Consider the following 27,927-nt stretch of genomic DNA (forward strand, 5'->3'; position numbering starts at 1 on the left):
GTCTCTGAGCTTTGGATGAGGTTTTAAAAATGTTGATCTTCCCACTTTCAGAGGTGCAAAAATTCTGAAAGCATTCCAAGAGGACAGGGAGTGGGGGAGCAAGGCCAGATATTTTGGAGCAGGTGAAACATCTGACTTGTTTTGCCTGAGATGTCCCGATTAACACCAACTGGGTACTTCAGGCCTTTCCCCTTCTTCCTCCCCTCTCCTCATGGACACTCCAACACCATCATCACAGCACAAAGGGCAACCTCATATCTCATGGGAAGGCATTTTCTGCCTCCTGCCAGGCAAAGATAATGTTACCCAATTGCAAATGAAAGGCTTATGAATGAAAAGATGACCACTCTGACTTTAGTGTATGAGAGCCACTGCTGAAATGATAGGATCCTTGAACTTCAGATCTAGAGCAGCAACTCACACTTCTCTTCTGCTTCTCCCTCCACCTCACCCTTCTTTCCTCAAGCCTTCCAGAACTCCTGCCATATCCCTCAGCACTAGGGAGAACTTGAAGCACTGTTGGAGAAGTTTGAAACCTGCAACTTTCGGCAGGACTCAGCATGGGACAAAAGCCACCTCATTACTTTCCCTTCCCAAAACAGCACCTCGAGCTGGGGAACTTGGAGGGAAGGAAGAAAGGGGATAGCAGCCAATTGCCCTTCCTGGGGCCTGGGGTCTGGAAATAGCCTGGGAAGGAACAGAGATCATTTCCCAACGATCCACTCCTATGCACTCCCTGGCTCATCTGCCAGACTGTAAGGGTGCTGATGGTGCCCGCAGCTGCCCCAGGAAGCTGGGAGGAATTTGTGCATCCTCTAGGAAGCCCCATTCCGAGAAATCATGAACCTATTCCCTTGTGGCCAATGATTCCCTGTGCTTCAGAAATTCTTGGCGGCTGTGGGGGCAACCCAGCTGTTATTCACCCTCTGGATGAGGTGGTGAGACCTCAGGGGGTCCAAAGGATAAAAGTGGGTAATGATGAGACAGATGGAGAGCCTCGAGGGAAATACGGGTACTTGGGTCTAATAGTAGAAGGCAGGGCGGGGGCTGGTTGGTGCATTTAACTTGAGGAACTTTTCAGTCTTACTACGGAGAATGATCTCTAGGAGATTATGGTAATGGCCACAGGTGGCACTTAACTAGAGCCAGGTATGTAAGAGGCTCTGGGGCTAGATATGGATTCGAATCTCGGCTCTGATATCTACCAGCAGTAGAATGCCAGCACGTTCCATAGCCTTGCCATAACCATTCTCCTGGACTACTAAGTAGGGATGACAGTAACAGTCACTAATTAATAGGGCTGTTATGAGAATTATGAGTCTTAACCCATGTGGTGAATTTGCAAGCACACTCGGCACGTAGTAAGTGCTCAGTAAATGTTAGCCCCGCTCATTAGGTTAGATGGTGAGCAGAACTTTCCAAGTGCTAGGCTTGAGAGTCTGGGACTCTGTTGCCAAGGGAGATTAGAGAACCTTTGCAAATATGGGCGCTCTGGCCCCGGGGATTGTCCAGAACGAGAGTGTGGCGCCTGCCTTTCTGCCACCTCACTCATCCGACCCGGGGAAACCCACACCCTGTCACAGGGGCGCCTTGGTCCCCGGAGTCTCCGGCTCGGCCACGTCTCCCGCGCGCCTCCCCGGGGCCTCCCTCTCGCCGCTCCACACCTGTCAGCCGCCCTCGCAGCAGCCCTGTGGCCCGAGCCCGGGGCCTCAGCTGCAACCCCTTCGCACCCTGGATCCTCGCTCCGCGCGCCTGGCGTATCCCCGACCCGGCTGCTGTCGTAAACAAAACCGGGCGTTGGAGCAGCCCCGCGGGCGGACGGGCGCGGGAGCCCGCTCCGTGCGCCGTTAGCGCGCCCCGGGAGCCCCAGGCGAGCCAAGGGGGCGATGGTGACGGCCGCGGCGGCCGCGGCGGGCGGCTGAGCTTTGTTATGAATAGATGAAAGAGGCCACCTACACAGTAACCCAAATTACGAGACCTCCCTCCTCCCTATCTCACCGAATCAAGAGGGGAGGGGAGATGGGCGTGGAGGGAGGGCGGGCAGGAGGCGGAGGGCGGAGGAGGAAGAGGATGAGGAAGGGGGCCAGTTGCATCCCACTTTCACAATGGGAAAGTGAAACGCACAAGCGCACCCAACCTCTCCAGCCCTCCCCGCTCGCCTCGCTCCTCTCCGCCCGTCCCCTCCCTTTCCCTCCGCGCCTCCCCGCGAGCGCCAGCGCTGCACACAGGAACTCTCCGGCGAAGGAGGGCGAGGAGGAAACGGTGCCGGAGCGCGCAGGGCTTGCTGCCGCCGCCGCTGCTGCACAGGCTGCCGGAGCGAGCCTGCCGCGCGCCGCCCTCCCCGCTCTCCTTCCCGGGCGAGCTGCGGGGATGGGGCGGCCGCGGCAGCCCGAGCGCGCGCAGGAGCCGCCGCCGCCGCCGCCCGCGTCTCCGTTGCCGCGCGCCTGAGCCGCCGTCGCCGCCGCGCGCCCTGCCCGGGGGCGGCCCCCCCAGCCCCATGGAGGTCTCCCGGAGGAAGGCGCCGCCGCGCCCCCCGCGCCCCGCAGCGCCGCTGCCCCTGCTCGCCTATCTGCTAGCACTGGCGGCTCCCAGCCGGGGCGCGGACGAGCCCGTGTGGCGGTCGGAGCAAGCCATCGGAGCCATCGCGGCGAGCCGGGAGGACGGCGTGTTTGTGGCGAGCGGCAGCTGCCTGGACCAGCTGGACTACAGCCTGGAGCACAGCCTCTCGCGCCTGTACCGGGACCAAGCAGGCAACTGCACTGAGCCGGTCTCGCTGGCGCCCCCCGCGCGGCCCCGGCCCGGGAGCAGCTTCAGCAAGCTGCTGCTGCCCTACCGCGAGGGGGCGGTCGGCCTCGGGGGGCTGCTGCTCACCGGCTGGACCTTCGACCGGGGCGCCTGCGAGGTGCGGCCCCTGGGCAACCTGAGCCGCAGCTCCCTGCGCAACGGCACCGAGGTGGTGTCGTGCCACCCGCAGGGCTCGACGGCCGGCGTGGTGTACCGCGCGGGCCTGAACAACCGCTGGTACCTGGCGGTGGCCGCCACCTACGTGCTGCCTGAGCCGGAGACGGCGAGCCGCTGCAACCCTGCGGCATCCGACCACGACACGGCCATCGCGCTCAAGGACACGGAGGGGCGCAGCCTAGCCACGCAGGAGCTGGGCCGCCTCAAGCTGTGCGAGGGCGCGGGCAGCCTGCACTTCGTGGACGCCTTTCTCTGGAACGGCAGCATCTACTTCCCCTACTACCCCTACAACTACACGAGCGGCGCTGCCACCGGCTGGCCCAGCATGGCGCGCATCGCGCAGAGCACCGAGGTGCTGTTCCAGGGCCAGGCATCCCTCGACTGCGGCCACGGCCACCCCGACGGCCGCCGCCTGCTCCTCTCCTCCAGCCTAGTGGAGGCCCTGGATGTCTGGGCGGGAGTGTTCAGCGCGGCCGCTGGAGAGGGCCAGGAGCGGCGCTCCCCCACCACCACGGCGCTCTGCCTCTTCAGGATGAGTGAGATCCAGGCGCGCGCCAAGAGGGTCAGCTGGGACTTCAAGACGGCCGAGAGCCACTGCGTAAGTCCTGCCCCCGGGGCGCCGCGGGGAGGGCTGCTGCCAGGGAGCCGCCGCCGCCGCCGAGGCAGAACGAGCTGGGGGCGAGCGGCGGGGCGGGGGTAGAGCCCGGTGATCCTATTTACCAGGTCTCAGTTTCACACCGCGGGCGGCCGTCCGAAGGCTCCTCTCGGACGGTCCCCGAGACCTGGAGCACGGCCTGAGGTCCCCAAAGGGAGAGTTTAAAAAGGGGGGCGGGGAGGGTTGGAGTTAGACTCAAAACTCTAGTGGCTGCATCCCAGTGCCATCCTTCCCTGTCCAAACGGGGACGCTTGTTTGGGGCTGAGTCTCCTCGCGCAGCCCCTCTTTCCCATTCGCTTCTCCAGACTTCTCTGTGCCCCTTCTGTGTAGTCCCAGCAGGCGTGTGGGTCTGACCCTCTTGGTCAACAGTTAGCAACACAGTGCCCTCGGCAGAGAAGCCATTGAACCTAAAGGGCTCTCTGCCACACCCCAGCCTTTGTGGCCCCCTGTCTCCGCCTCCCGCTGGCAACGCAAGTGCTGTGGTCTGAAGAGTTGCTAGCCCGCTCAGCGTGGAGAAATGCCAGCCTGCAACAGAGGCTCGCGCTGGAACCGAACCCCTGGCGTGACCTGGTGCGAGGGGGCGGTGCCGTGGCTTTGCTCAGGGTGCGCTGTGGTCGCCAGCCGCCGGGAGAGGCTGGGCGGGAGGTGGCCTTGTGGTAAAAGCCTCATCCTAGAGGGGAGCGCAAGAGAAAGTGTTGGGGGTGCTACAGGCAGTTTCTGGGCTCCAGATTGCGAGACTAGATGGCGGGACTCAGAGTCACCACCCTTGGGCTGAACCAGGCAAGCGACACAGGTTTCCCCTGGGCTCCCAGGGCAGCCACAGCTTTCATCTTGAGATTGGCATTTCTTTGACTGGAAAATAAAGAGGCAGTTCAAGAGGGTCCAGTTGATGGGGATTATGGAGCCATTGTGCACTTCTCCGGAGGCCGTTTCCCTTCCAAGGCGGCTGGCACATCAACTCCACATATGGCTCCTGAGAGGGGAGCCTGCTGGGAGCCTCCTTTATAACTGGACAAAAATCAAAGCGCAGAAATTAACGGCTACAGGTGTTGCCATTGTTTTGGTACAAAATGAGTCAGAGAGGAAGGGGAGAAGTCACGGCTTGGAAAATGTGTTGGTGCAGGGGCACGTTGGCTCCCAGGTATATTATGTGTATAGAAAGACAGCTTCCCCCAGCCCCTTCTTTCTCTGCAAAGCACATCTTACCAAATATTAGCCCTACGAGCCAGGGATAAAAAAACCAGGAGGTCTTTTGCAAGGCTTCTTAGAACGGTCACTTGCTGCTGCTTCTTTGCCTGTTAAGCTGTGTGCTGGGACACACACATAATGCCTTCATTTTGTTACTGGTATAATTTTTAAAAATATGTAAAAACACACATTTGCCTCCTAAATGACTTACTGTTGCCGTACACATATAATGTAATATTTGATTCCTGTCTTTATTAGATCTTTATAATCTAATGGTTCAAGTTTGGTAAAATCATCGTTTCCTACTTCTCTGTTGAAAGACTTGAAAGTACCCCCAAAATATTACTTTATGTCAGCCTTTAGACACACTTGGTCTCTGGGGTTAATGACAAGCCAGCTCAGAGGCCCACAGCAGGTAACGAGGGTGGAAGTCCAAGCTTTGCCATCTGACAGCTGTGTCGATGTGTGGAGCCAAAGCATTTCTCTTGACTGCGTCTCTCTACCTATTGGGTCCTGGAAGACTCAGTTCCCTTCCAAACCCAGCCAGCATCTTGAATGCACTCAAAATCCATGTTTTGGCTCAATCAGGTGTTCCTGCTTGTGCCGGGCTGGGGAGGGGCAGTGGCAGAGGAAGTCGAGGAGCTGTTTATCCATCTTTACGGGAGCTTCTGCGAGAGAGCTGCCCCTTGGAAATCAAGCAAGGGATAAACACATGCTGCCAAAAATCTGGAACTGGAAAAATAAATAATTAAAATGGGTCCCTCCACAGCATTTCTTGCTGCTGCTATTTATCAAGAACTCCCAGTGTGCTCAGAGCTGTGTGTTCCGAAAGACAGGGTCTCTACCCCTTGAGCTTGTCAGCCAAGTTAAATAATATACTCTGGTTCAAACAATAGCATGTCATGGCTGCACAGGTGGAAGCTTGGAGTTTTGCATTTTTTTTTTCATTTAAGTAAATTCCTTGCTGCTAGTATGCATTGAAAAGCCTTAATGGAATTGAATTTCAAGAGGAGTTTGAATGAAAAAGGGTGGTAGTTTTGATGAAAAAGCTGACAATTTTCTAACCTATTAAATAGGTAGAGAAGATACTCAATTCAACAAATATTTGTTTGATGCCTGCTAGTGTAAGCAATGCTCTGTGCTGGGTGCCACTGATTTTGCCCCTGAAAGGACAATAGCAGGTTGCAACCTTGTGTAATGGGGTCATGGGATCGGTGTGCCCCTGGCTGTCACTCAGAAGAATGATGTCATTTGATTGCATTTGTTCTGCATTTTGTTTTCAGGTCTTGAATGTGTTTTTGAAAAGGCATGCTGAATTATAGGTGCCTAAAACAGGAGCAGGACTTGAAACACTCTAGAGGGAACCTCAATAGATTCCAACAGTGATTTCTTTAGAGAAGACACAGTAATTTTAACAGTAATCCACAGCCTGCAAGGCACAAGCGGCTGGATTTGCTTGCCTTCTTTCTCCCTCTCCTCCTAGCTGGCTCTTATTTTCCATCTTCAATCAGCCATAGGTAGAAAAGTGACAGGACTGACTGGGTTGTATTTTCCCACTTCCTGGTTCTCTTATCTCTTTATCACTGATCCTCCTCCCCTTCAGCTTCTGCTAAGGAGTAATTTACGAGATGCTTGTGCGTTGAGTGTGTACTCAGCTGTTTACACACTGGACCATTACTTTTTCTGCCTTGCCACCAACTTTGAATCCACTTTCACAACTGTAGCAGGTGAACTGCAGCTCTCAAATGTGCTAAGGCAACCGATTTCTGTAGACTGTCTCTCTAACAGTCTTCTGTGATATTTGTATAGCACTTCCACATGTATTATTTCTTTTGAGCCCCGCATCAAGTCTGAGGTTGATTCTATGGGGATCATTTCATTTTCCAGATGAGGAGGCTAAAGATCCGTTAAGCAACTTGCTCAAGATAGATAAGTGCCAGAGCCCTCCACCTTAAATCCAGGTCTTCCAATGTCTATGTCTCTATTCTTCCCACCACCCCAGGGTTTCTTGAACTTTCCCTTGAAGGTCCCCTAATTAAATTGGCAGCAAACAACCTCCCCTGGGATGTGGGGTTGAGGCTAGAGGGTAACCTCAGAAGGCAGCACATGCCTCTAATCTTGGGTTGTGTTTTAGAACTTCATGTGGTCTCTTCCCTTTTTTTATTCTTTTTTATAACATACCTGTGCTTGGATTAGTATAAAAATGAATATTTTTAATTATGCACAAGTTAATTAATTTGACTTCCTCCCTTTCTGAACTCTCACTACCAATGTGGCACACCAACGTGATCCGTAGAAAGTGTTTGTGTTCGAGTGTGTGGAGTCTGATTGCTCCAGACTTGTTTGGTCACCATTGTTGGGTTCTGAGGTCACTCTTGGTTTAAACATGGCAGCCACCCCTCTGTAGACACTGAAGGTGGTATGTTTTCCTATAGTGTTGGTCCACAGGAATCTAGGTCATTCTAGTTTGTTCTCTAGTTCCTTCTACCCTTTGTAGGGGGACATACCCCCTTCTTCCACACTTATATAATTCTAAAGCCTGACATAATTTAATTGTCATGCAGACAACCACAGAATGCTCACATGCTGTCCAACAGACAGCAACCCAAGGAACATGTGTGGAGAAGTGACATCCCAATTCCACTTGGCGATGCAGCCTATTGACCTCAAAATCCGCAGTGTTCCTGTGATGTTTATTTCTCTTCCAGTTTCTGTTATGATTTTTTCAAGCCATTTTGCAGTCTATAGACTAGATGGTGATTTTACCCTCATATACACATATGATATGGAAAAATGGATTCAAAAAGGACAATTGCCGTGACAGCACCCACTTAGAAAGAGGGGGAAAGCAATCATAGCTGCTATCTACTGAATAGTTATTATGGCCAGGTTTTGTGTGAAGCAATTTACATGCCTTATTTTCTGTTGATTCTCATTCACCATATGGGGCAAGGACTATAGTTGTCATGATGATTAGAGATGAGAAAATTAAGGCCCAGAGAGCTTCTCTTAGGTTCCATAGCTGGAAAATAGCAGAAGATTTAGAACCTGGGCGGTCCAGCTCTAGGACCTGCGCTTTTAGCCACCTTACAAGTCTATATTAAGGAGCCCTATCCTATTACTATTACTATCCTATTACTATTATTATCTATATATATATAGATAATATATTATATCTGTATTATACATAGATGTTAATATAATATCTATATATAGATATATAATATCTATGTATTATCACTATCCTATTATTATTACTATCCTATTACTATTACTGTCATCATGATGGTGATGATAGTAAAGACATCCAAAGCACACGGCATTTTCTATGGGTCAAGTAGTGCTTATTCTATACACATTAACTCATGAATCCAGAGAATACTGCTATCAAGGAAATGGGATTCCCCACTTATAAATAAAGAAACCAAAGCACGAAGGGTTAAATAATTACTACATGCAATAATGTGTACATGTCCACTGCCATGGACAGTCTGTCACCATGGACATTAGGTCCTGATGTCAACCCTATCCTGTATGGAGCAAGCTAGGCCCTTACAACTGCTATGCTAAGACCAGCTTTTTGTGGACACAGGCATAGGATAGCAGAGAATCCTTAGTTATGAGTTGAGTTTCTAGGTTTGCGTTGGTGACCACCTGAAGTTCTGACTCTGGCAGGATTGTAGTTTCTTAACTGTGAACTGCTAGACAGTATTGGTGTTCTGAGCATGCAGGCCTATACATGATCTCAAAGGGTGTTCTCTATCGAATCCCCCATACCTAGCATAGTACCCAGTATGTAGTTGGGACTTCAGAAATATTTGTTGAATGAATAAATGAAGGATCGTAGAGAATTGTGTTGGAAATGTTTTCTATGCTCAGCAGCAACACTTTCTGGGAGTCTGGTCACCTCATACTCCCTTAACCATTGTCTTTTTCTTAATGCCTGATGTGTCAGAGCCCCTTCCTTCCTTAGTTTTGGGTTACATGGTGTCCTTCACTCCTTCAGCTCTTCTCAAGTACTTCCATTCATTGGAATACCTGGCTTCTGGTGTTGCCAATCTGAGAGTTAATTTTGACCATGGAAACCTAGCATGGTTGGAACTTCTATGGTGTAATTTTTGATTGCCTTTCAACTATGAGAGGAAAGGGCTTTATGCTGTAGGCAGTGGTCCTTGAAGTGTGGACTCTGGCCCAGCAGCGTGAGCATCACCTGGGAACTTGCTAGAAATGCACATTCTTGGACACTACACCAGACTTACTAAATCAGGAAGCTCTGGAGGTTGGGGTGGGACTGGCAATCTGTATTTTAGCAAGCTCTCAAAGTGATTCAAAGTCATGCTTAGGTTTAAGAACCACTGTTGTAAGATAAAACAATTTTCCTTGTATTCCAACTGAGGCACCTGGGATAGGAACTTGTTGCATATTTTTTCCTTGCATTTTACTTAGGGCCATAAAAAGTAACCAACACATTTTACCACTCTGATATTCCTTATTCCCTCCTCACTGATCAAAGGCAATACCTAGAAAGCCCTTTAAAGACTTGCCATTTTTGGGCTTAGAGTCTGAGTCTCAAAAACCTATAAGCCATAGTTTAATTAGCTCCTTCACTCTTGCATATAACAGTTTATTTGTATTTCACTCCCAGATACGGGGGGATGTCTAGAATCTTCTACTGTACTGTACACCAGAACCAATTCCACACACCAGACATTCTCTCCAAGGGTCCATTCTTTACAACATCAATCCTGATACCAATTTCTATCCTAGTCATGTACAGTTGGTTGCATGGAATAAAGATCTACTTGAGTAAGCTCAGATAAAGGGATGAGGGATATTGTGGACAGAAACACATGGAATTACATGGTAATCTAGGAATAAAAGCAATACTGTGTAATGGTTATATGCACAGTCACTGGAACCAGGTCAACTGGGACCAAAGCTACCAGTTACCAGTTGTGGGACTGTAGACAAATTATTCAACCTTTCTGTGCCTCAGTTTCTTCATCTGTAAGTAGGGATCCTCTTGGTTTCATAGGATTATTGTCTGGATTCACGAGTTAATAAGTATAGAATGAATACTACTAACTACTTGACTCATAGTAAATGTTATGTCTGTGTTTACTATCATCACCATCATTACCACTAATAGTGTTAGGACGGTCTCCTTGATATGCAGTTGGAAGGTGGTTCCACATTCAAGGCAGCTTAAAGGAGCTCAGTCAGCATCGGCAAATGATGGATCCTCCTTCCTTAGTCTCCCTGTTAACATGACTTAGCCTGGCTGCTTTGCACCATCCTCCTACCAAATGACTTCCTCTGCTTCCTCAAACATCTACTCCCTCCCACCTGAGTATGCCTCGGGCCTGCCTTGATCCCCACTGTCTATCTTTTTTTTTTTTTTTTTTCTTGAAACAGGGTCTCACTCTGTTGCCCAGGCTAGAGTGCAGTGGCACAATCTCGGCTCACTGCAACTACCTCCTCCTGGATTCAAGCGATTCTCCTGCCTCAGCCTCCTGAGTAGCTGGGACCACAGGCAGGTGCTATCACTCCCAGCTAATTGGAATGAAATCATTTCTTAAACAATATGGTTCCTGGAGGAGAGACACTAGGAACTTTTTTTTTTTTTTAAACAGAGTCTCACCTTGTCACCTAGGCTGGAGTGCAGTGGCATAATCATAGCTTATTGCAGCCTCAAACTCTTGGGTTCAAGCGATCCTCCCACCTCAGCTTCCCAAGTAGCTGGGACTGCAGGCACACACCACCATGCCAGGCTGATTTTTTTTTTTATTTTTGGTAAAGATGAGGTCTTGCTATGTTGCCCATGCTGGTCTCAATCTCCTGAGCTAAAGCAGTCCTTCCGAAGTGCTAGGATTATAGGCATAAGCCAGCACATTTGCCTCCCACTGTACATCTTAACAGCCTGTCACCTTTGGCTTTGGCTACTAACTGGCAATGACTTTCTGTATTATTTAGTCCAAGTTGCCAGGAGAGAGATAGAGTTGAGTCCAGTTCATCTTTCACACCAGATGATGAGCCCGAGTTCAGTGTAGGGATTTGTAACCCTTGGGGCAGGTGCTGGCCCCTGGTCCAACTAGAAAAGGATCAAACATGCAATTGTCCCCAGCAGGCACTGCAGGTGGATTCCCTTAGAACAAGATGGCGGAAGAGTCACACCAAGACCAACACCTTGACTACAGTAGCATACAATAGTGTCAAATCTGCCTCCCTTTAAGTTTTTTGATGACCACTCCCTTTCCCAAACATGCATTGGCACACAGATGATGAAGACCGGGAAACCCCAAAGTCGACTTGGGAACAGTGTGTGGCCAGCATGGGTCTAACCTGTTCATCAAAGTGGGGCCATGGCAGTGGTAGGTTTTCTTACTGTTTTTTATGAAATGTGCTTATCATTTTTCTTAGTTTTGATTTTCTATCTTGATGAAATGCTAATTTTTATGTGATCACAAAAACAAATAGAACTGTGACATTCATTTTTCAGTTTCAGTAGTTGATTTTCATGTTGGTTGGATTGTCTGTTCATTAGCTACACATAGTGCTTTCCTTAGAGAAGTTACTAGGGGGATTTGGCCCTATTTCCATCCCACCACCCTGGTCAATGCTGTTATGCAGGGGTCAGCAAACTCTTTCTGTAAAGGGCCAGATCATCAATATTTTCAGCTTTGCAGGCTACATACAGTCTCTATCACAACTGCTCAATTCCGCTGCTGTGGTGTGAACACAGCCATGGACAATACATAAATGAACAGGCAGGGCTGTGTTCCATTAAAACGTTATGGACACCGAAATGTGAATTCCCTGTAATTTTCACTTGTCATGAGTTATTCTTTTTTGATTCTTTTCAACCATTTTAAAATGCAAAAGCTATTCTTAGCTCATGGGCCGTTTGAAAAACAGGCAGCAAGCCAGATTTGGCCCACAGGTGGTGGTTTGTTGACTCCTGCTATTATAGAAAGAATGAGAGTAAAACAAACCTTCCCCATACAGTCCGATACTCATGGCAAGAGAGATGTGACCAAAAGCTGCTGTGGAAGTCCCAAAAAGAGGCATTATACTCAGCCTGGGAGGATCCGGGAGGCTTCAGAGAGGTCATGCTTGAGCTGCATCTTGAAGCTGAGTGGAGAAGGCAGAGAAGGGAGTTCTAGAGAGAAGGCACAGCTTGTGCACAAGCAGGAAGTTGAGTAAGCCTGGGAACCATAAGCAGCTCACCAGGCTGCGGAATGTCCAGAAATGAGTGTGCAGGTCCAGATGGTGAAGGGCTTAATGAGACAGGCAAAGGTGGTTGGATTTTATCCTGATGGTTGGTCCTCTAGACTTTCCAAACCTTGCCTTTAAAATAAATTATCAATCGGAAGCTCCATGTGAGAAAAAGATTAGAAAATTATCATTAGGCAGGGAGCAGTTGGCGCATGCCCGTAATCCCAGCACTTTGGGTGGCCAAGGCGGGTGGATCACTTGAGCCCAGGAGTTTTAAGACTAGCCTGGGCAACGTAGCAAGACCCCATCTCTACAAAAATAAAAATAAAAATCTTAGCCAGGTGTAGTGGCACATATTTGTAGTCCAACTATTTGGGAGGCTGAGACAGGAAGATCGCTTGAGCCCAGGAGTTCAAATCCAACCTGAACAACATAACACGACCCTGTCTCTCGAGAAAAATTATCATTGACTTGGTTCTCTTTGTAAGACCAATTACCAAGTGCTGGGAACATGGGAGGAAGCAGGGGTTGGGAGTTTCCAGAGCCCTACAACTTGCCACACCCCATCCAGGCCTGTCCCTGAGGCATCTCCAAGGAACTTCTAGAGCAGGGTGTGAAAACCATGGCTAAGGTTGATGGAGTACAACAGCGGGATTATAAACAGACACAATCTGAATGTGTTCTAGAAAGATTACTCAGAAGATAAAGTGGCTGCAATAAGGTTGGAGGCAAAGCACCTTATTAGAAGGACTATCATTTGTTCAAATACTTTCTTGAGCTCCTATTATGTGCCAAGCAATGTGTGGAGATATTTATATCATGGTAAATAGGGCAGACAATAAACATTTGGCAAATTAATAGTTACTTTTACATTAAGATGATAGCTAAAATTTACAGTGCACCTACTGTATATCATTATTCTAAGCACTTTACCAATATTAACTCATCTAATCCTCACTGTAACTTTACAAAATGGGCTGTATTATTACTACCATTTTAAAGATGAAGACATGGAGGCACTTCACTAAACAGGTAATGTAGCAGAGGCGTTTGGGGGTGCGGATGTTGGGGCAAGTTCTCTTTAAGGAGGCTGAATTGACACCAGGAAGATAAGAAAGGCCGGTTGCAGGTTTCCTGTGCAGATCTGGGAGGAGCACTGCTGGCAGACTGGAGGGCATGTGCAAGGACTCAAAGATGGAACAACCTGGTCTTGGTGGTTGTGGAGAGCAAAATGCTAGTGTGGTTGAGGCTAGGGAGGTAGAGGGGAGAGTATGAGGGGAGGAGGCTGGAGAAGGAAGCAGCAGGCCTACCCTACAGGCCTCCTTGGCAATGGGAAGGAGATTAGATTTTCTTCTCTGAGCACAGGAGAGCCTTTGAAGGGAAGTGAAATGATTGGATTTGAATTCCTAAATAACGGCTGCCCTGTGGGGAATGGATGAGAGATTGGCCACAGTGGAAGAAGGAAAACCTGCAGGAGGCTCTTGCAGTAGTCCAGGCAAGAAATAATGTCACCTTGGCCACGAGTAGTAGTGACAAATATGGAGAGAAACAGATGGATTTTGTTTATTGCAATCATTCAACTGAGGGACGTTGAAGAGCTGAACTGAGGTTGCAGCAATGAGGATGGAGAGGAGGGATGAAGTGAAATAGGTTTTTAAGACATGGAGGACCAATTAGAGGAGGAGTTTAATTTTTGTTGATTTTTAGATGCCTTGGGACATCCAGGAAGAGTTGCGAAGTAGGGAGTTGGCAATGAAGTTAGGAGTTGGGGATCCACTCCATAAACCTTAGAGTGTGCCAGGCCCTGTGTCGGGCCCCACACATCCCTGTTTGGGCTATATGTGCAGTGAGGGGAGAAGCCAGGTCTGGCTCATCTTTCTCTCCCGGGCATCTATCAGGTTGGCTAACACATGGTGAGTGAGCCCTGAGTAAGTGTTTCTAGAACTGGAAAGAAGGTAGTCTTCATCTGGTGGAGAAGATAGTGATCATAGCATGGTGAGATGAGTGTGTCCAAGAGGAGTTGACACTGGGGCTCTGTTTTGAGGAAAAGTAAAAGCTGGACAGCGACAGGGAAGAGTATTTCCTTTTGACTCCCTTCCCACTGAGCCAGGATTCCTCGTCATCCCCTGTCTCCCCGCAAACTGACTGAGGAAGCCTGTTACCTAACACACCAGCTGTTCCTGATCATCGCCCCTTGGTCTTCTCCTGAGGCTCCTTTCTCTATCATTGACCCCTTTTAAAAATTGGATTCCGAGTGCAAAGCCTTGCTTCTCTGAGGCAATAGAGGAGGGAATAGCCTAGAGCAGCTGGTGGCTGTAGGTGTCACCTAGTGTCAGCCCCCGCACGTAGCAATATGTTTCTTCGTAACCCTGCAGAGCTCTTGTGCTGTAGACCTCTAATGCAGCCTGTAGACCCCCTGACAGAATAATGTTTTTTAATGCATGAAATAAAAACATTGGATTGCAAAATAGACGTAATATATTAACATATCGATCTATCAAAATGTTTTTTCAATTTCAGGTATAGTAATATATTTTAACACATTCAGTAGCAAGATCTAGAGGCAGTAACTACCATAATTTCAAAGTAGAGATGAGCATAAATGATACTTTGAGATATCTGCAACAACTATCAAATAATATGAAAATATCTGATTTCTTTTGGTGACAAAGTCACAGATTCAGTAAATACTGCTGTGGCCTGAATCCGTGATTAAAAGAAATGCTAAGTTCCAGTTAGAGCTCCCTAGAATAAAGATTTTTTTTCCATCCAGTTTCATGGATTCCCTGAATTCTGTTCATGAACTGTGGATATCAGTGGAGCCCCACTCTAACCATTCATTTCGGTTACCAGGTGTTTCAGAAACCAATGACATGAAATGCAAAGTTTTGCATTTTATTTCAAAACTCATTCGATTGGTTTATTTTGACAATAGGGAGTTTGTTCCCATCTGTATTTTACAGATCAAGTACTTGGTCAACAGCAAGTGCTCCATAAATAATAGGTGGATGAGTGGATGGGTGGGTGGATGAGTGGATGGGTGGGTAGAGAAAGCTCAGAAAGGATAAATGGCTGTCTAAACACTTACAGCTCATAAGTAATAGAGCTTGAACTTGAAACCACATATTCTTTACTCTAAATCACTTGTACTTTCTACTCTTCATGCTACCATCAGCTACTTTTATTTGAAAGAACACAATGATAGGGCGTGTTCTTAAAAATATGCATTTGAATCATGGGAAAGGACAATCCTATTATTATTTGCTTTGGTCAGAGCACACCTACAGTACTCTGTTTACTTCTTAGAGGCACATCTTAAGTACACTGAATCTGTTGACTGTTCATGGACTGAGATGGCGAGAGACCAAGAACTGTCTCTTACAAGCTATCAATGAGCTATGGATGTGAAATTCAGAGAAGGCCAATTTACATGGTAATGGGAGGTCTGGGATGGTTTTCTATTGCTCCCCAAGGCAGAACCAAGGCCCAGTATTTACAAGGGACAAATCTTGGCTCAATTAAAGAACTCAGTAATGATTAGGCCTACTTATCAATGTATCATACTTGTCTGATGAGATATTGACTGGAAGTATTCAAACATCGACCCATGTATTTATTTATCCCTTTGATAAGCATTTATTGACAACCTACTCCATGCCAGATGCTGAGGTGGATGCTGCATTCAAAGTGTAGAATGCAATACTATTGGAGATAGTCGATCTTATAAAGATGGAGTCTACTGGGAGTCAGTGAGTAAGTTTTTAAAAACAATAGTTATAATAAGTATTTTGAAGGAAATAAATGGAGTGCTGTGATTCAGAATAAAAACTGAGGCAGGAACGGGAAGAGCTACGGTCATGTGTCCACGAGTAGGTGACATTCAACTTGAAACCTGACAGATTGAAAAGAGCCAGCCTACAAGGGAGTGAAGGGGGGTGGGGCTTGAAGAAGTAGCAAGTCCAAAGGCCCTGAGGCAGAAAGATGGTGGTAATTGTCCAAGAGTCTGAAAGAAAGCGACTGGACTTGGGGAGCAGAAGCAGAGTGCAGGAGGAGAAGAATGGCAAGGAATGGGTGTGAAGACGTCATCAGGAATCAGCTCAGGGAGAGCCTGAGGAGGCACATGGATTCAATTCTTAGCATTGTGATGGGAAGCCATTGGAGAATTTTAGTCAAGGGAGTAACAGGACCTGTTTCATATTTTAAAAGATCACTTTGGCTACTGGACAGAGAATAAATTGAAAGTTAAAAGGGCGACACCAAGAGACTCTTGCACTAGATCGGGAGGGGAATGAATGGATGCTTGGGCTGAATAGAGCCTGTAGAGATAGAGAAGGTGAATTTGAGATTATTGGGAAATTCGACTGAGATTTTTAATGTATTGGATGTGGGGAGTGACAGAAAGAGAAGAGTCGAGGGTGATTAGTGGTGCCGTTGACCACGATGGGGAGCAGGGCCAGAGGGAAGAAAAGTCTAGATAACCATTTGTCAGCAACTCTGAAACCATGTCACAGATTTCAGTGGTTCTTAACAGGGGACAATGACATTTACTTAGGGGATGTTCAGGAATGTTGGGGAGCGACTTTCACAGTAGTCAACATAATGGAGGGCACTGCTTTGTGGACAGGAGTCAGGAATGCTAGAAGTTCCGCATCACACACGACAGCTCCCATAATGAGGAGCCAGCCATCCCATGTAGAATGCCAGTTGTTTCCTCCTGGAAAAACATTGCTGGACTGAGTCTCTTTCAATTCTAAGAACCTAGGGCTGGGCGTGGTGGCTCACACCTGTAATGCCAGCACTTTGGGAAGCCAAGGTGGGCGGATCATGAGGTCAGGAGTTCAAGACCAGCCTGGCCAACATAGTGAAACCCCATCTCTATGAAAAATACAAAAATTCACCGGGCATGGTGGCAGGCACCTGTAGCTTCTCGGGAGGCTGAGGCAGGAGAATCGCTTGAACCCGGGAGTCGGAGGTTGCAGTGAGCTGAGATCGTGCCACTGCACTCCAGCCTGGGCGACACAGTGAGACTCTTGTCTCAAAATAATAATAAAAAAAAAGAATCTAGGAAAATGCAGTTTTCACACTATCTGCCATTCATATCTTTTTGTGAATTATTTGAGTCAGGTCGTCTTTTTATAAGTAATTGACTGAAATTAGCCATAGGGAGGAGAAGGAGGTTTGGTGGGGGTGGGGAAGGGACATAAAGCAGGAAGAAGGAAGGATGAATCTTGGAGAGTGGGACTTTGCTGGTGGGATGGCCTGGGTGGCTGGGGACACTGGGGCCTGTGGAGGGAGGTGAGAGGGTAGAAGGAGGTAAAATACAAGCTTCACCACCTTGCATGCTTCCCACGGCTGTGCTGCACACCAACGATGTTGCCTGGTCTAGAGGCTGCCCAGCTGTGTCCCTAAGCACACTTTGAACCTTTTGATCATTTGAGTCCCTAGTGTAAATTCTTCTTTCAGACGATCAGAGAGCTGCCATAACTTAGTCAGATCCCGGTCAACACTGTATACACTAGAATGGAGAAAAGCAACCCAAGCCTTCCTGGCTAATAAAATCACTGTCCAACTTGGGCAAATAGTTGTCCTTTCCATCTCCCTAGCTGGATAAAAATAATCTAATTATTCTCAAACACATGATTTCATCTGGACCTCACAACAACACTGAGAGGTAAGGCATGTGGTATTATTGGGTCCATTTTACAGATACAGTCACTGAGCTTCAGGAGACTTAACTTGCTGGAATCAAGCCATCTATAAGGCACAGAACAGGGGTCAGAACTTGGGTTCAGGGCTCCTTCAGAGGTTTCCTAATGGCAAGTGGGCCCCTTGGGAAGTAACAGAAAATGATGAAACTGCTTCAAAACAAATGGATCCCAAAAGGAACAGAATATAAATTAACTGCCCAAGAAAGGCATTTTATCATGTACAAGAAATGGATAGGTACCCAGCTGGTATTTCCTCCCACCTGGTAAGGTAAAATCAACATACAGGAATCCTTTTAGCACCTTGGGGGTAAAACACTTGACTCTTGCTTGGTGCTCAACACTGGAGGCCCCAGTTTTGTGCCCATTCCCTCCCGATGATGCCGCAAAAGCTGGAGCATGGCTGTGAGCACCCTGCCCGAACCTCGATGAGCCAGGCCATCTTTCACATGGTAGGGGCAGGGCCAAGCTGTGGCTCAGCTCTAGAGGGTGCCTTTCACACCCTGGAATGCATGATTGGCACCCCCTGCAGTTGTGCAGGGCACAGTGGGGGAGTATTTATTGTCCATGAAAAATCATATGAAGCAGCTGCAAAGAAGTCTAATTGTTTTCCTCATGATATGCGCATGACTCCCTACACACACACGCACACACATACACACACGTACACACACAAACACACACACACCTCAGGAGCTTTGGTCCCAGTTTGCTATATCAGGCCCAAAGCTCTTTCTCTCTTTCAGCCCAAACATCGTTTGAGCCAAGGTAGCTTTCTCCTCCAACTGAGAAAAGTTTCCCTCTTAGAGCCGGCAAACGTGTAGGCGTGACGTTATGCTTAGACATGGCAGGAAGGAGAAGCAGAGTGACAACTCTGAGGGAACCAAGAAAGCCCAAAGGGGAGACAAGGTTTAGAGCGAAATCAAGATTGGATTTTGTCATGAAAGGCAGAACTGGCAAAAGCATCATTACAAGGCATTAACCTTGTTACACACAGACGAACAAGCAGAGGCTGGGATTCAGAAATAAATTACACATAATAAACTAGACAAAATAGGCTGAGAGCAACATTAGCGATTATGCCCTAAGGGGAGAGAAGGGCAAGATAGAAAATAGGCCCGAAAAAAAGAGAGAAACAATAATCTCTGGACACAGGGGGCTGACTGCACTGTTTCCCCCTTCTTCTGCCTGGCTCCCTGGGTATTAACCTCACTTTTGTGAGGACGTTTCTCCGGAGCCTGTCTTTCTTTTGTTTTCATTTGCTGCAATAAGCATAAGAAAGCCATTCAAAGGGTTCCTTTACCCATTCACAGGGACCTGTCCATTTCTGTGTGTTTCCAGCACAAAAGAATCCATTTCCATTCAGCCAGAGCAGCCCCTAGAGTTTTCAAGAGGTCCAAGCCTCCTCTCCCATTTTCTTCCAGGCTCGCTGTTGTAATTGGCTGCAAAATCCTGACTGTGGCCAGGGTCCTCCGGGCTGGTGAGAGGAACAAGCACTTGTCCACGTCCTGGTCCCTGCAGCTGAGGAAGAACTGCAGTTTAGTGTCCGCTCCAACAAGTTGTGATTGTCATTTCTTAAACAGTGACTTGCTTTTGGTTCCAAGTAGCAGAAAACGCAAGCAACAGTGGCTTAAACCATGGCAACTATTGTTAACTTAGTAAAATGTTTAAAAGTTGAAGGTCTGCGGCTCAGTGGTGTCTCCAGGAACGTAGAATCTCTTTTCTTTTCCCTGCACCAATCTTAGCATGTTGCTTTCTATCCTTCATCTTGAATCTCATGGAAACAGAATGGTTGCCACAAGTTTACACATGATGAGATCACACAACTGTATTCCAGAGGCAGAAGTGAGGGAAGAGGGCAAAGGTTCTCCTTAAGAGGCTTCTGTTATCAAGGAGGAAACTTATTCCCAGAAATCCTTCCAGTGGACTTCTCACATCTCCCTGCCAAGGACTGGGCCACATGACCAGCCTCAGCTCTAAGGGTTAGGAAAGCCAGTGTCTGGCAATAGGGAATGGAGCTGCCATTTGGCTTGGCCCAATGATAGCTTCCACCAGGCTTAGGTTCATTGCTATCTGAACAAAATTAGGGTTCTTCTTGGCAAAGAGGAAATAACTGCCATGGGTGTGGCAGTAACTTGTGTTTTTAAATGAAGTAATGATAGCAAGCATGGGTTATGTGTTACTATGTGCCAAACCTGTTCTAAGCTTTACTGAGGCTTATACACAAACTCATCCAGTCCTCATAAAAAGTCTGTGGCATAAAAAGTCTGTGCTCTTATCATCATTTCCATCATATAGAGGAGAAAACTGAGTCACAGAGAGATTAAATCACATGTACAAAATTACTTAGCTAGAAAGTGACAGAGCCAGGCGTCAAACTTAGGTGGTCTGGCTGGCTCTCTATGCTATACTGCCTTCATTAGGTAAGATGATAAAATACTTCAAGTAGCACACAGTAAGTATTAATACATGTGAGCTGGTAGTATTATTATTATTATTATTACTATTATAATCTCTTTTTCGTAACCACCCTGCCAATCAGACACATCAGCCTTATTAGATAGTTTAGAAAGCTAACCCCTAACAGAGTTAAATTAATTGCCCAGGTCACACAGTGTGTGAGAACCAAGCTCAAATGTAAACAAGTGCCAGGTGTTCTCTCAAGTTTGAGAATGTTGATTTAATGGCTGCACCAGTTACCTATGCTACTTTTTTTTTAAGGTAGGGTCTCACTTTGTTGTCCAGGCTGGAGTGCAGTGGCTCAATCACAGCTCATTGTAACCTGGAACTCCTGTACTCAAGCGATCCACCTGTCTTAGCCTCCTAAATAGGTGGGACAACAGGTGTGTGCCACATACCTGGCTAATTTTTTATTTCTGTAGAGACGGGGGTCTTGCTATGTTGCCCAGGCCAGTCTCCAACTCTTGGCCTCAAGCAATCCTCTCGCCTCAGTTACCTATATTATTGATCCCGGATTTACTTTGAAAAAAACTACAATTGTTGAGGGCAGCCAGAAATCAGAGAAGGACACCGGGAAAGGTGAGATGGTAATTTGGGACAGATTGTTCCTTGTTCCCTTTTAGCTTTTGAGCTGCCTCTGTTTTCTTGGATCCAGCCTTTCACAAACAGGATCTCTCATCCCACCTCACTAAAGGCTACCCATGGCTCTTGGTGAATTAGAACAGGTACAGTATTAAGCACCTACTGTATACCAGACCTGGATGTACACTGTCCCATCTTGTCCTTGTAGATAATCTACAGTCCACATCCATCACTTTTTCTGTGTTGTGAGATGAAGGGAATGGAGTCCTCTAGCCAGAGATAGTGGTATTAGAACATTCTGGATATCTAGGCAGAGACGATGCCCTATTCTCCACGTTAGCCTCTCTGCAGTGCTCAAATATTTAATAAAAATAACTGGCATGGTCAGCTGATCTTAGGTTTGAACAATTCTGGATTTATTTTAAAGCAAGATATGTGGCATGGTTTTACTTATTTTTTTAATCCTAAAGGTCATCCGACTTTTCTTTTTTTGCTCATAGTCATGAGGCTTCCCTATCTAAACAGTGATCTATTGTTCCAATCCTTAGACTCACAGAGAATTTTTTTTCCTTAACTTCAATTTTCACAGGACAGCTCCTCATCTTCCCATATTGCATGAAAAGTGTCTTTCAACAAGGAAAAAAAAAAAAAAACCCTAATGAGCTTTCCCCAAATCTTCTTAAACCGAGTTCACTATAGAATATTTTATGCAAAAACATCGCCTTCTCTTAGGTTATGACATCTTTTCCTTGAAAAGTGATCAGGGCATTGGACAAATCCTGGCTAGCTTATCTTCTCCTTGCAGCGCAACCTCAACAAAGAAATAGAGACGGCACTTTAAAGGCTTCAGAAATCAATTTAGCCCATAATCCATTTAGTTTAGATGTTAATGAAACTTGGTGGGTTTAAAAATAATGAATATTTAATAAGACATAAATTGAAAGACATAAACACTGTTGGCAATAATATAATGAAGTTAATAAGTCTTAGCCTCCGCGTGGCTACCTCCCCCTCCCCAAGTAGGGTGATTTTAGGAGTTGCTGTGTTGCTTACTGAAGTTTGCTGGCTGCAACTTCAATGTGCCTTTAAAAACCTTAGTACAGTTGGGAACTGAGCTCTGGCAGATAAAGTGTGCTATCACACTGTGTTCAGTAGCTGCAGACGGCAACGGCTCTTCCTAGCTCCACATCTTCCAGAGATTTGTGTAACAAACTCAGTTTCCTGTCGTTGAAGGCAGGACGCAGCACGAAGCACTTCATTCCTTTTAAACAAAAAAGAAAAAGACATTTTGGTCGACACTCTCTCTGCTCTGGGTTTAAAGAGGGGCTTTATTTAATGATCAGGACCAATCATGTGATTACATGTGCTCAGAACCTCAGACAATTTAAATGCCTTCAGGTTGGGAGTTAGACTTTTTGTTTTCCCCCATAAAAGCATCAGTACCAGGGCCAGCCCTTCAACTTGGTTCCTCCTTAGCTCTGTGGCTCGATCCTACCCATCGTCCATGACTGTATCTTTGCCTTTTCACCCCCTGAATTAGCTACCCTGTCTTTGGGTTTCCTGTGGTCCTTTTTGGTAAATCTAGAATCCCTCCTTTTTGCCGTCACACCCAACAGGATCGTCCGTGTCACATCTTGGGAAATGTTTGTGTTTAACCTCACAGAAGCCAACGCCTAGCTAAAATGAATTGGCGGCAGGATTTTGAAAACAGCCAAGTATAAGATAGTCTGCCTCCCAATTCAGTGGTGGGCTGTCTCTTGGCACTAAAGTGGAATTCATCTTCATATATCAGCTGGGGGGTGTTAAATAGATGGCCAGCTCGCTTTGGCACTCAATACCTGTTCATACATAGTAAACAGGGGTTTTCTTTGGTTGGGCAGGTATGGTGATTTTGCAAGGTAATGAAAGGTTGCTCCCGGGGAATCTTGTCTAAGAAAATATATGTGGGGCCCAGAAGTGAGATCCTGCCTAGGAGGGCATGAGTGACATTTCATCAGTATAATGAGAAGTATTGTTGTTAAAAATTATTATTTTTTTTGTGCGTTTGTGTGCATGTTCAGAAAGAAGGGGATCAACCTGAAAGAGTCCAACCAATCGCATCATCTACCTTGATCCATTCCGACCTGACATCCGTTTATGGCACCGTGGTAATGAACAGGACTGTTTTATTCTTGGGGACTGGAGATGGCCAGTTACTTAAGGTTGGTTTTCTGTGCCTTCTTCAAATGTCTATTTTAATGGTGATATTTTGTGCTTTAAAAAAACATTTTTTTAATGCTTCTGGGTTATACATGAGACCAAACCAAGAACTTTGTGAACTCCTTAAAGACCCCCAGAAATGGCCTGGAAGAAAATCTGGAATTCTGTGTGTAAGAATGCCCCGTAGCCATGTAATGAAGTATCAGCTACCTTGCTGCCCAGGAGTGCGCCAAGATATTTTTCCTTCCTTACTCATAAGCCACCTGGATGAAGTAAATGGAGGTCTGGTCCCTACCCCAACCCTGACTCACCTTCCCAAGACATGTAACCTTTTAGTTCTAGCTCCTTTATCATGGAAATGTACAAAGCACCTGATTTCTCATAACTTGAAAGAGATGAGAGATTATAGGGCTTGAAAAGAAGAAAAAACAGGTGTTCCTTCCCTCCAGCCCACTTACCACCTACAGAGGGGGTTTGTTTTCTGCCCTTTGTACCCACACACACCACAGAGAGGTTAGAGATCTAAAATCCTTTGAGACTCCTCTTGACTTTTATCTCAGAGGACTATTTTTTCTCCACTGTATGGATACACCCCGGTCAAGTGCAGGTTTTTATTCACTTATGAGAGGGGAAGAGAGGAGGAGGAGAAAATAAAATCAGAGATACCAAATGACTTGTCTGAAGTTATCTAGCGGTCATCTTATCAATGTCATCAGCAAGCATTTATTGAAGACCTTCTGTGGTCTCCAACAACATTCCTGGTCAGGAAATGCACCATTTCTATGACTAAAGACTGAGATTCCTTGGCCTCTCTGCAGCCATCCATTTACTCTCAGCTCAGATTCTTAATTGAATAATGGTAGATCTGTTTCCCTCAACTGATCTCCCACAGAGAACTCGCTGTGTGACTTTAGGTGAATTGCTTAACCTCTCTGAGCCTTCATTTCCTTACCAGTAAAATACAGTTCTACTAGACAACCCAGAAAAACCTTTTCCTCTTCTGATAGTCTCTAATTCTGTCTTCTGCACATGTATTCCCCACCATCTCCATCCCCAAGCCAAACCTAGTTACTTGCTCCTGTTTGATCCTGTTTCCACACTTGCTCACACTGTACCTCCAGCCTGACATGCTTTTTTCTTTTTTCTCTTATTTACGGCACCTTATGTATCTATGCTGTGGCTCAGCTCAAACCCCACCTCCTCTTTGATGACATCTAAGCCTGGAGTGACCTTGCTCCCCTCTCATTTCCTGAAATACTCATGATCTATGTCATTCTTGTGGCTCATTCCAAATGTCTTGCCTGGAGACCTCACCTTTTCACTGGTGTTTGTCTTGCCTTCCCAACTTGATTTTAAGCCTCGTGAGAAGGGGGCCATGAATTCCCACAGCCTAATACAGTGCTGAGTGCCTGGTAGGCATTTGATTTAATCTGTTTTCTTTGGAGGAAACCCAGTAACATATGGGAGGGAGTTTGTTTGTATACACATTCTTTTAAAATATACATTGATCATCTTTCCTGTTGTGTTAGCCTTATTTCCTGGGGAAGGGTAAATACCCATCCATCATTCTACACAAGTCACTGGGTGACGTCTGTGGCTCCACCAACCTGGTCAGGCTTATTGGACCCATTTGCCTGGCAGGAGTTTCTGTCAAGCCTTTCTGGGCCTCCTCACCAATTATCTCTTCAGATTTGGGATGTTTTTGACGAGTGTTTTGACAAGAACACTGTTTCCCCAAAGCCGAGCCAACCAAACTGCTACATGGTGAATTGGAGGTGAAGGAACACTCGTCTATAAATAGTTCCCCATGGGATGGCCTGGTTTTGCCTGTCCTGTGTGTTCACCCAGCAGCCTGCATGCCGCTGGCCAGCTTTTAGCGATGTTGTGGCAACCAGGGAGTGGACCAAGCTGCAGCTTCACGCTGCTGAGGAGGCCACGGCTGACCGAAGTCTCGCTCTCCTCAGGGTCTGTATGGGGTACCCATTCAGAAGCCACCTGTGTGGCCTCGTTGTTTTTTTTAGGGTTTGAATAACAAAGGCAGCTTTTTGTTGTTTTGTGACTGCTAACATTTACACAGTGCTTCCTAGATGCCAAGGGACTCTATATCTTCTAACGAATTCAGTCCTCTCCATGACACAATGGGGCAGGCCTACTATTCCCATTTTACAGATGAGGGAATTGAGGCCCAGAGAAGTGGGATGATGTTGCTCAAGATCACACAGGGGCAGAGCAGGGATTTGAACCTGGAATGACTTCAGAGACTGCACTAAGATCCCTTATGCTACACTGACTTTGCAACCTCTGCCACAGACATGGAGACTACTCTCTGAGGATTCGGGGGCACATGGGAGACATGTGGATAGGGGTCCGTGCCCTGGTGGGGGACACGTGCTCCTGGGGTGAGTCAGGCTTCCTAGAGGCTCAGGAAAGAGTCCCAGCCTGAGAATAAGGCGGACCATCTGAATGAGGGAATACCTCACTGGCATGGTAACTTCTTGGGAATTAACACCCGCCCCCAAGCCCCCAATAAGAGAGAAGTTCCCTCACTCAGGAGAAGGGTGTGAGGGATGAACTTGAGCTGACTTGCCCCGCCAGGCTCCCTAGGGCAGCTCAGTAATGCCCAAGCCTCTCCCCTGTCTCCTGTGTACAGATTCTTGGATGTAGCCCCTGAATGTACCCAGAATCCTGAAGACCCAGGATCATGCGGATGATTTGGAAGCTACCAATAATCCCCAAATCCCTTTATTCAGAAGCTTTGAGCTTCTCCCTTGCCAAGGCTTGTCACCAGAACCGTAAGAAAGGACGAACACTGATAGACACAAGCTTGGCTCCTTAAGCCACAGCGTGGGGAAACTAATGAGCGGCAAAAAACACAACTCAACCCAACACAGACAGTAGGAGGAGGAGAAGAAACAGGGCTTGGATCAGCCACAACCTGACTCATCAGTTTCTGAGTGATGATGAGTTGACGGCATTTTGACATGTGCCAGGCACTGTTGTATATACCTTGTTGAATGAGAGTCAGGAAACAGCAATTGGGGCCCAACTGCTGTTTTTTTACCACCACCAGTAAAAACCTGACTTCTTAAATCTCTGCAAATCCTATGAGTTTTAATATAATTTGGTGTAATTTTAAGCCTCATGTTATTTAAATAATTTTTCCTTATTGTAAAGGTAATATATGCTCATGTAAAAAGTTGCAGAGTCGTGGGGGATGAGAGGACAACAAAGAAAAAATTACCCCTAATTGTGTTGTGCAGAAGCAACTGCTGTCAGCATTTTGGATTCTCTATTTATGTAGCTGAGGTCAGATTTTGCATCCCATTTTGCATCCTTTTCTTCAGTTAGTGAGTGAAAATGCTTATCTTAAAATGTTATTGCAAACCCTTTCTAAACAGTATTTTTAAATAACTATATCATATTCTATTATTTGGGTACATTATTTTGAACTTAAGCTAAGATACTGGATCACTTTTAAAGTATCTTTAAAGACATACATTTTCCAAAGAAGACGGCATTACCTCCAAAGGTAAGATTTCACTGATAATCTGTGAAGAAACTAAAGGCTACAGTGTGCCAGTACCTTTATTGTCCTCCTTCTTTTGCCTATAGACCTAAGTCCCTTTATAAGATTTTGGGGAAATAGAAGGAATTTAGAGCTCAAAGTGTCCTTTGAGAGCATCTAATCTGCTCTTTTATTTTATCAGTGTACAGTCCCATGGTCGTGAGGTGAGTTATGTCTAGTCACCCCCGCAGTTATTTCCCCATCCTGCTTCTTTTTGGAACATGATTGCATGCTGGATTTTTTTCAGTCGTCAGCATCTCCACTGAGATCAGCTGAAAAGTATGGTCACACTGAACTCAGCTTTGGGGAATTCACATTGCACGTGATGCACAATGTACGCATTTCTGTAAACACACACCGAGTCTTTCTCCAGATTATAGTACAGCCTATCATGTGGTTTGGATTCCTTTGAGCTGACTCCGTTGCCCATAGAAAATTGTCCTTATTTCAAAGGCAGAATTGCATATTTTGAGCTTTTCCAGGTGGTAAAGTAAGTAATAATAGAATATGCCTGAAATTTGAAATTTGTAACTTTATGCATGCCCATTAACTTTCCTTGTAAGCATAAAAGATAAGAAGGCAACGGGCAAGGAAGAATAATCGCTAACATTTCTGAGCTCTTCCTGTGTGCTGGGCGTTAGAACCAGCATCCGCATGGGTTGACTGGTTTAATCCTTACCAGTCAATACTCTCACCATCCCCACTTTGTAAATGAAGAAACCTGAGGTCTCGCGAGGTTAGGTATCTTGTTCAAGGTGCTCTGAACCAAAATAATCCGTCCCAGAGCCTAAGCTTCTATCCCCCAACTAAACCGCATTAACTCTTACAGAGCTTAGTAGAGTTTGAGGGCTGGTTTTTGTTATATTTCTTTCTAATACTGGGGTATAAGGGTTGATACCAAGATGCAGATGTTTGAGGTTTCATAAGAGGGGCCGGGAACCCTGTGGTTTAGTTTGTTCCTATTTGGGGATGGCTTCCTGGCAACCCAGCTGAATGCAGAGCCTGCTCCTCTCTGAGCTGCACGTAGTCCATGGGGGTCTCTGAATCTCCTTTGGGTCCCCAGCTTTACCCCAGCGGGCTCCTTTATAGGAAAGGTAGGAATTCTGTATTCAAGTTGCTGTTTTGAATGGTGTCAGCAGTAAAGACTAGTGTCTCCCTGACCTCCCAGGGACTGCAGTAGGGTTCAGGATACAGGAAGCTATTTCACACAGCTCTACCCTGCCCCCATATCCAGTCTTGAGGTATTTCCTATGTGCTTGGGGTCAGACTGGTTACCTATGTGGCCCTCTATTCCCACTTAATGGCTTTCTTTTGTTTTTGTTTTTGCTTTTTTCTTTTTTGAGCCAAGGTCTGGCTCTGTTGCCCAGGCTGGAGTGCAGTGGTGCAGTCTCGGCTCA

At 46.6% G+C, this 27,927-nt stretch overlaps 1 protein-coding gene across 5 annotated transcripts in view; it reads left to right on the top strand.

The window, feature by feature from the left end:
* The first annotated feature begins 2,497 nt into the window (after positions 1 to 2,497).
* PLXNC1 (plexin C1) overlaps positions 2,498 to 27,927 on the top strand; it is a 160,542-nt gene continuing 135,112 nt past the window's right edge. For all 5 annotated transcript variants that reach the window (XM_055238457.2, XM_063614243.1, XM_063614244.1 and 2 more), the window contains exons 1-2: positions 2,498 to 3,559; positions 22,827 to 22,967. In XM_055238457.2, coding sequence (XP_055094432.1) covers positions 2,498 to 3,559; positions 22,827 to 22,967 — 1,203 coding nt within the window. The remainder of the gene's footprint in view (positions 3,560 to 22,826; positions 22,968 to 27,927) is intronic.

This window comes from Symphalangus syndactylus, chromosome 13 (assembly GCF_028878055.3).
Source record: "Symphalangus syndactylus isolate Jambi chromosome 13, NHGRI_mSymSyn1-v2.1_pri, whole genome shotgun sequence".
Classification (NCBI taxonomy): domain Eukaryota; kingdom Metazoa; phylum Chordata; class Mammalia; order Primates; family Hylobatidae; genus Symphalangus; species Symphalangus syndactylus.